The sequence below is a fragment of the Rutilus rutilus genome, assembly GCF_951802725.1.
Source record: "Rutilus rutilus genome assembly, chromosome: 14".
Lineage (NCBI taxonomy): Eukaryota > Metazoa > Chordata > Actinopteri > Cypriniformes > Leuciscidae > Rutilus > Rutilus rutilus.
In genome coordinates this window covers 2437501-2447500 of record NC_140219.1, presented here as the reverse complement: position 1 = coordinate 2447500, position 10000 = coordinate 2437501, and the positions used below count along the sequence as shown (strand labels likewise).

Sequence of the window (10000 nt, the reverse complement as noted above, 5' to 3'; positions counted from 1 at the left end):
AAACAGGGTCAGTTTGATCCCATGTTGACTTTAGGATACAGAAAGAGTGTTAATCAGGCTGAAGGAATGAGCTCTGGAGATCTGAGCTCCGCTGTGAGGGCGTGCGAGCTCGTTATTGTTAATTAGAGAGAAGAGAGGGAGTAATTAAGCTCATAATGAGCTGGCAGGGTGAGGGTGTGAAAGAGACGAGAGGATGCAGTCCTACAGTAATCCTCCGTCACGACACTGGAACACCTGCGAATCCTGGGCCGATGGGAGGAGAGGAACCCAACACACACACACACACACACACACACACACACACACACACACACACAACACACTACCAGTCAGAAGTGTTGGATCCGTGAGATTTTTAATGTTTTTAAAAGATGTCTCTTCTGCTCACCAAAGCTGCATTTATTTGATTAAAAATACAAAACAAACAGTAATATTGTGAAATATTATGACAATTTAAAATAACTGTTAAAGTGTAATTTATTCCTGTGATCAAAGCTGAATTTTCAGAATCATTACTCCAGTCTTCAGTGTCACATGATCCTTCACAAATCACTCTAATATGTAATCTAATATTTGATGCTCAAGAAACATTTATGATTATTATCAGTGTTGAAAACAGCTATTTACATTTTAATTTCAGGATTCTTTGATGAATAGAAAGTTCAAAAGAACAGCATTTATCTGAAATCTAAAGCTTTTGTAACATTAAACACCACCGTTCAAGAGTTTGGGGTCAGTGAGAATTTTTATTTTATTTTTGGGGGAAATAAATAAAAGAAATCAATACTTTTATTCATCAAGGATGAGTTAAACTGATCAAAAGTGACAGTAAAGAAACTTTATAATGTTACAAGAGATTCTATATCAGATAAATGCTGTCTGAACTTTCCATTTATCAAAGAATCCAGAAAAAATCATTATACACAATTGTTTTCAACGTTGATAATAATAATAAAGGTTGAAGGATCATGTGACACTGAAGACTGGAGTAATGATGCTGAAAATTCAGCTTTGATCACAGGAATAAATTACACTTTATTATATATTCACATAGAAAACAGCTGATTTACATTATAATAATATTACTGTATTTTTGATCAAATAAATGCAGCCTTAGTGAGCAGAAAAGACATTTTACACTATATTTTACTTTGAACTTTATTTATTTTACTCAAAATGCCCTTATATATCTATTATGATTATTATATATATATACAGTGAGGAAAATAAGTATTTGAACACCTGTCTATCAGCTAGAATTCTGACCCTCAAAGACCTGTTAGTCTGCCTTTAAAATGTCCACCTCCACTCCATTTATTATCCTAAATTAGATGCACCTGTTTGAGGTCGTTAGCTGCATAAAGACACCTGTCCACCCCATGCAATCAGTAAGAATCCAACTACTAACATGGCCAAGACCAAAGAGCTGTCCAAAGACACTAGAGACAAAATTGTACACCTCCACAAGGCTGGAAAGGGCTACGGGGAAATTGCCAAGCAGCTTGGTGAAAAAAGGTCCACTGTTGGAGCAATCATTAGAAAATGGAAGAAGCTAAACATGACTGTCAATCTCCCTCGGACTGGGGCTCCATGCAAGATCTCACCTCGTGGGGTCTCAATGATCCTAAGAAAGGTGAGAAATCAGCCCAGAACTACACGGGAGGAGCTGGTCAATGACCTGAAAAGAGCTGGGACCACCGTTTCCAAGGTTACTGTTGGTAATACACTAAGACGTCATGGTTTGAAATCATGCATGGCACGGAAGGTTCCCCTGCTTAAACCAGCACATGTCAAGGCTCCCGCTTAAGTTTGCCAATGACCATTTGGATGATCCAGAGGAGTCATGGGAGAAAGTCATGTGGTCAGATGAGACCAAAATAGACCTTTTTGGTCATAATTCCACTAAACGTGTTTGGAGGAAGAAGAATGATGAGTACCATCCCAAGAACACCATCCCTACTGTGAAGCATGGGGGTGGTAGCATCATGCTTTGGGGGTGTTTTTCTGCACATGGGACAGGGCGACTGCACTGTATTAAGGAGAGGATGACCGGGGCCATGTATTGCGAGATTTTGGGGAACAACCTCATTCCCTCAGTTAGAGCATTGAAGATGGGTCGAGGCTGGGTCTTCCAACATGACAATGACCCGAAGCACACAGCCAGGATAACCAAGGAGTGGCTCTGTAAGAAGCATATCAAGGTTCTGGCGTGGCCTAGCCAGTCTCCAGACCTAAACCCAATAGAGAATCTTTGGAGGGAGCTCAAACTCTGTGTTTCTCAGCGACAGCCCAGAAACCTGACTGATCTAGAGAAGATGTGTGGAGGAGTGGGCCAAAATCCCTCCTGCAGTGTGTGCAAACCTGGTGAAAAACTACAGGAAACGTTTGACCTCTGTAATTGCAAACAAAGGCTACTGTACCAAATATTAACATTGATTTTCTCAGGTGTTCAAATACTTATTTGCAGCTGTATCATACAAATAAATAGTTAAAAAATCATACATTGTGATTTCTGGATTTTTGTTTTTAGATTATGTCTCTCACAGTGGACATGCACCTACGATGACAATTTCAGACCCCTCCATGATTTCTAAGTGGGAGAACTTGCAAAATAGCAGGGTGTTCAAATACTTATTTTCCTCACTGTATATATAATAAAAAAAAAAATCATTGTCTCTGCCAGTAGATTCTGAAAGACATTTAACTGGCAAAATAATTAATTTCTTCTCACCAGCTATAACTGTTTTCACATGTAATTTGTAAGCGACACGTAACACACACCTTCCAAATTCAAGCCTTTGCACCAGGAAATGAGTTCTCCAAAGTGATAAATGCTAAAATAATCCCCACAGCTGAAGTTACGACCGAAACCGTGAGTAAAGTTTGAGTAGACGGCATACTCAATTTTACGTGAACAAAAACCAGACTGCGAATAATGCAAATCCAGCCTCGTCTCCAATGACATGAAATTAATAGGGGTGTAACAATATATCGTGTCACCATATATCACAATACAAGAATGCAACAGTATGTATTGTGTATAGTTCACCCAAAATAAAAAATTAATTCAAGTTTTCAGAGTTTTAGTGTCAGTACTACATTAAACTACTATATATAATGTTGAATATAATGTATAATAATGCATATGTGTGTGTCCTGATAATGTCTGATGTTACCAGTAAAAAGTGTCCGACATTATGTTAAATATATCTAGTCAGTGACAGAGATCAAGCATATTCGTCTACAATAATTCTGTGTTTTCAGCTTCAGAATCATGAATATTGTTATTCTGGCGTCTCTATTGTCCTGTGCTTTGGGTTTCAGCATCAAGTCCAAGACTATTCAGCATTTTAATCAGCATTTTATCATATGTTTTGGAGTATGGCAATAATATGGTCTGGTGAGCTCAGTATCGTGATGTGTGTCGAATCGTGACATGAGGGCATCGCTACACCCCCAGAACTGAAATGTGGCGTGTTGTCTCAGGGTGAAGCTGCTCTGACCTGCAGGATGAGGATCATGCCCATGATCATGGAGTACATGTCGTATTTGCCCAGCTGTTTGCTCAGAGCCGAACTCATGGCCTTCAGCGCCTCCAGATACTGTTTCAGGACCTTCTTCCCCATGTTGCTCAGGACCTCGGATGTGTTCCCATCCATGTAGAGCTTCATCCAGCTGCCGTGAGACTTCTCCGCCACGCGAAACTGCTCATAACCGTCCTCTGAGAGAGAGAGAGAGAGAGAGAGAGAGAAAAGAGAGAGAGAGAGAGAGAGAGAGAGAGAGAGAGAGAGAGAGAGAGAGAGAGAGAGAGAGAGAGAGAGAGAGAGAGAGAGAGAGAGAGAGAGAGGGAGAGAGAGATGCGTTTCAGAACACTGAATTGATTCCTCTTTCATGTTTCCTTGCCCTTGAACGGACACATACACACAAAATTCTGTCTAAATACCGTCTCGGGAGAAATTTAACAGAGAAAAACAATGACAGAGACAAAATCAGAACCCAAGTGACTGAATTGAAACGCTCTACATGATTTTGCTACCGCTAAATTAAATAAAATAAAATAATTATATTAAATAACACAAAACCCCCTGATAAAAGGGTTTCAGCAGTGACCAGGGTTCAAGTCCTTTAATTAAATGCATAAAAATGCATCATCTATGATTTAGCAGGGCTGTAAGCAGCAAAATATAGACCATCTTAGACATGTAAATAAAAAAATTAAAATATGAATAAATAAATAAAATGTAAGTTATAAATTTACTTTATTCATTAATTCGTATGACCCCATTTGAGCACTTGGCATACTGCTGTATATAATTACCATATCGTGATTTTGCAAGCTGTGGCTTTATATAATATTATGGAAGCTTGTTTCCATGGCTAATTGCAATGACTTTTTCAGAATTCCATGATATAAAGTCGCAATTGTGTGTTATAAAGTCATAAAAGTTATAAACTCGCAATAATAAGTTTATATCTCACAATTCTGACTTTATAACACACAAATGTGAGAGAAAAAGTCAGAATTATCATTTAAAATGTTTTATTTTGTGGCAAAAACAAGCTTCCATAATATACTATCTGTCCTAAATGACACTAAAATTAGAAGTAGTGTTTATTTTTTTAGTTTTACGGAGCTTGTTGCGATGTTTGTTTTAGATATCATAATTATATTTGGGATGCCTTAAAATGCTGGCTGTGTTTTCAGATCCGGTGTGTTATGAAGATGCGCTCCACATCTCCGAGATCTGATCCTCCACAGAACAACGGGAAACAAACCTGACCCGAGGAGGAGACACACGTGGCGCTCTGAAATGTGAGAGCAATTTAAAATGCATTAGGCTTAAACAGGAATCTTCTATTTACGGTCTTTCAGCTCAACTACTGGCCGTTTGTTGAGCAAGTCGACATGAAACAAAAGTTGTGCTCATCTTTTCCTCTCTATTGTGTCGTATATCCGAGTGAAACGCTTCTGGAACAAGAACAAATGTGGGCGGGGCTTGATTTTGTCTGTGTGGAATTGATTGAATGGTTGTGGTTTGCTATTGGCTGATCTCATGTGAGTGACAGGTTGCCCCGCCCACATCATCAGAGGAGAGAAGAGATGGCTCAAACATTTATTTTTGATCATTTTTAACCCAAAAAAGTTACGGACTGCAGCTTTAATGACAGATATTAAAAAAATAATAATTAATAATCGCCTTGTGTACTGAGCCACAGTAACGCAAGGACACACATTAAGTATGTACAACAATCCACCCGCTGGCATTGAAGTGGCCAAGCATGCGTGGTTTGCATTCTTAATGTATAGCTTACTAAAAGCATCCACTCAAAATGGCATCTTTATCCATTAAGCCTGTTTACATGCACGAAATGAATGACTTTTATTACAACAGCCAAATTACTTAAAGACACTTTTGCAAAAACACACCAAACATGTCCATGAACACACACACACACACACACACACACACACACACACACACACACACGCCGTCTCTCGATTTGCATACTTGTATAACATGCAAAAAGCTTGCACTTAAAATTTGATCTTTCTGTGCATACACAGAAAATTAATTAATAACAAGCCAAATTACCTTAAGATAACTAATGGATGCTAAATTAATTACCTCAATATTAATTAGCATGGCACCTAAAAAAAAAGTTACTCTTAATCTGTAGTGCGATGGGGTTGTTTGTAATATTTGTACATGCAGAGATCGACACTTAAGGTGCGTCCCATTTCGAGTAGTGCACTTTGTAGTGTAAACAGTGGGAGTCATGTTCACAACTTCACACTGAGAATATCTAAATGGAATAAGTGGCCTTTAAAACACCTGGATGATGCACTTAAAGGATTAGTTCACTTTCAAAAAAAATGTTTTGGTGATAATTTACTCCCCCCGATGTCATCCAAGATGTCCATGTCTTTCTTTCTTCAGTCGAAAAGAAATGAAGGTTTTTGAGGAAAACATTCCAGGATTTTTCTCCACAGGATGGACTTCAATGGCAACCAACTATACCGATGTTCAAAGAAGGTTCAAATGTCCGTCTCAATGCAGCTTCAAAGTCTCAACACGATCCCAGTCGAGAAATAAGAGTCTTATCTAGCGAAACGATCGGTCATTTAAAAAAAAAAAAAATATATATATACTTTTTAACCACAAATGCTCATCTTGTACCATCTCTGAGATGTGCCACGCATTGCGTCATCACGTTGGAAAGGTCACGCGTCACGTCATCTATCAAGTTAAAGGGATAGTTCACCCAAAAAGGAAAATTCTGTCATCGTTTACTCTCCCTCAAGTTGTTCCAAACCTGTATGAGTTTCTTTGTTCTGCTGAACACAAAGGAAGATATTTGGAAGAATGTTGACTTCCATAGTAGGAAAAAAATATACTATGGTAGTCAATGGGGACCGAGATCTGTTTGGTTACAAACATTCTTCCAAATATCTTCCTTTGTGTTCAGCAGAACAAAGAAACTCATACAGGTTTGGAACAACTTGAGGGAGAGTAAATGATGACAGAATTTTCATTTTTGGGTGAACTATCCCTTTAATTGTCTGTGTTCTCCGGTTCAGAAAGGCAGGGAAGGGCGAAAAATTTCATCTCATTTTCTCCTCCAACTTCAAAATCGTCCGACATCTTTGTTTTAATTTATTATTATTTTATTTGTATTTTTTTTCGTGACCTTTCCAACGTGATGACGTAATACGTGGCACATCTCAGAGATGGTACAAGACGGGCATTTGTGGTTAAAAAGTATATATATATATACATTTTTTTTTGAAAATGCCCGATTCGCTGGATAAGACTCTTATTTCTCGACTGGGATCGTGTCGAGACTTTGAAGCTGCATTGAGACGGACATTTGAACCTTCTTTCAACATTGGTATAGTTGGTTGCCATTGAAGTCCATTCTGTGGAGAAAAATCCTGGAGTGTTTTCCTCAAAAACCTTAATTTCTTTTCGACTGAAGAAAGAAAGACATGAACATCTTGGATGACATCGGAGTAAATTATCAGCAAAAATGTTTTTGAAAGTGAACTAATCCTTTAATTAACCGGCAAACAGGGTTCGTACAGACACTGTACACCGAAATTCAAGGACTTTAAAGGACTTTTCAAGCACTACTTTTTTGGATCAGAGATCTGACTTATCAGACGATATCTTTCATATTCTAAAAAAGGTTTTATTTTAAAGATAAACAAAAATAAACCAATAAAACAAAATGGTACAAATAAAGTGCAGCAGATGCAATGACTGTGGAGACTTAAACCGTTGAAAGGACACTATGATAAAGATATCGCTTTCCTTATTCCTTCCTCAAACAATACACAGATGAGTGCATCAACCAGATATAACACCATATTTAATATATATTTACCATATCATGATTTTGCGTGATGTGGCTTTATATAGTGTGTATGTGTGTGACGTCTGCGGTGACTGCGGTCACACACACTGAGCGACAGCACTTGTTTTGTGCGTTAATGCCATGAAAAACACACAAAGCACATCTAAAACGGGAAAGAGCTTTGAGATCGACTGTTCAACTAGATTTGACAAGAAATCTGAGGTGTATTTTGACAGACTGCTGAAAGATACACAACCGAGAAGCAAATGGATCGCTGCGATTCACAGAAACATCTGGATCCACACTGTACAGTAAAAGACTGTAAAAATGCTACAGTGAAAAACTGTTCATTGGTTAACAGAAAGTTTCCTTACTATATACGGTAAACAACTGTGATAGATCTAACGGTACATTTAATGTCATTTTACATTGTCTTATTTACAGTTTTTGGAAGTGAAAAAGAACAAGTCATTGTATAATTTACAGTGAAAAAACGTAAATTGACATTCCCACACTTCACATTTGATGTGTTTTTGTTGAAATACCTATGTTTCTTCATAGTTTTCTTATTTTTTTTCTAATCAGTTATGACATTAGGATTTTGTGTTATATTTAATGTCGTTAAATTAATGTGTATTGCATTTTTAAAATTTCATGTGTGTTACCATGATGGTGTTTAGTGTTTGTGTGAATGACACTTAACTTTCTTGTGAAAAAGCTGCTCGTGATGAGCTTTAATTCATCATGTGACTCTCATTACTGCTGTGATTGGTGGCTGTCAGTGTATTACTATGGTACAAAACAGATATTAATCCTTCAATAGGTCAGTAAATTAACATTATGTCAGATAATTAAATACGGGTTATGACTGTAAATTTAAGTAAAGTCTGTAAAACCTAAAATGTTACTACCGTATTTTTTACGGTAAATTTCTCGCAACCACAGCTGCCGTTTTTTACCGTAAATTTCTGGCAACCACAGCTGCTGTTTTTTTACGGTAAATTTCTGGCAACCACAGCTGCCGTTTTTTTACGGTAAATTTTTGGCAACCACAGCTGCCGTTTTTTTACGGTAAATTTCTGGCAACCACAGCTGCCGTTTTTTTACCGTAAATTTCTGACAACCACAGCTGCCGTTTTTTTACCGTAAATTTCTGCCAACCACAGCTGCCGTTTTTTACCATAAATTTCTGGCAACCACAGCTGCCGTTTTTTTTCTGTAAATTTCTGGCAACCACAGCTGCCGTTTTTTTACCGTAAATTTCTGGCAACCACAGCTGCCGTTTTTTTCGGTAAATTTCTGGCAACCACAGCTGCCGTTTTTTTACCGTAAATTTCTGGCAACCACAGCTGCCGTTTTTTTACCGTAAATTTCTGGCAACCACAGCTGCCGTTTTTTTCGGTAAATTTCTGGCAACCACAGCTGCCGTTTTTTACCATAAATTTCTGGCAACCACAGCTGCCGTTTTTTTACCGTAAATTTCTGGCAACCACAGCTGCCGTTTTTTTACCGTAAATTTCTGGCAACCACAGCTGCCGTTTTTTACCATAAATTTCTGGCAACCACAGCTGCCGTTTTTTTACCATAAATTTCTGGCAACCACAGCTGCCGTTTTTTACCGTAAATTTCTGGCAACCACAGCTGCCGTTTTTTACCATAAATTTCTGGCAACCACAGCTGCCGTTTTTTTCGGTAAATTTCTGGCAACCACAGCTGCCGTTTTTTTACCGTAAATTTCTGGCAACCACAGCTGCCGTTTTTTACCGTAAATTTCTGGCAACCACAGCTGCCGTTTTTTTCGGTAAATTTCTGGCAACCACAGCTGCCGTTTTTTACCCTAAATTTCTGGCAACCACAGAAATGTTTCATTTTGTGTTAATATGCTGAATTTAGGGGTAAAATCATAACCTATATATTGTATTGTTACATATTGTATTGACAATAACTCATCAATTAAATATTTACTATCGTATATTCTGCATAATTGGATGTTTTTAAATAAACACTGACTAAACTACACAAGTTTTGGGGCTGGACGATATGATGATATATAACATTGATACGAGTGATCACATGGATTTAGACCTATATTGTATTTATATAAAGCGTTCACAGGCCAATTTGCTTTATGTATTTCACCGGCGTGGAAATCAGGCTCATATAAATGTGAGGAAACACGATTCCTGCTGCATGTCAATATCCATGATCACTGGATCTTTGGTAAGTTGTAAGCAACACTATATCGAATCCAATCTTTAGTTTAAACTGATAATCATTTGTTTTATTTATAGTGAAGTCAGTGCATTCCCTCTATACTATCTGTCCAAAATTGATTAGAATTGAGATTAGTGCATCTGAAATGTCTTGGTTTTCCCTGAGCATCCATGAAGAGTCGTAATCGGCCGGTGTGTGTGTGTGTGTGTGTGTGTGTGTGTGTGTGTGTGTGTGTGTGTGTGTGTGTGTGAACCCTACAGACACAACGCTGATAAACCGAGACGGAGATCATGTTAACCCGGAGAAACAGCGTGATAAATGAGTCGTTAGCGGGTAAAACTGATCATTAGAGGTGTCTTCACATGAATCTGCTCTCTTGTGAATGAATTCACTTTGCTGGAACGTTCATCTATTGTCATAACACAAATAA

General features: G+C 38.0%; 1 protein-coding gene across 1 annotated transcript in view; it reads right to left on the bottom strand.

The window, feature by feature from the left end:
* pigg (phosphatidylinositol glycan anchor biosynthesis class G (EMM blood group)) overlaps positions 1-10000 on the bottom strand; it is a 142686-nt gene that overhangs the window by 72272 nt on the left and 60414 nt on the right. The window contains exon 7 of the mRNA XM_084430111.1: positions 3504-3721. Within this exon, the coding sequence (XP_084286237.1) occupies positions 3504-3721 (218 nt within the window). The remainder of the gene's footprint in view (positions 1-3503; positions 3722-10000) is intronic.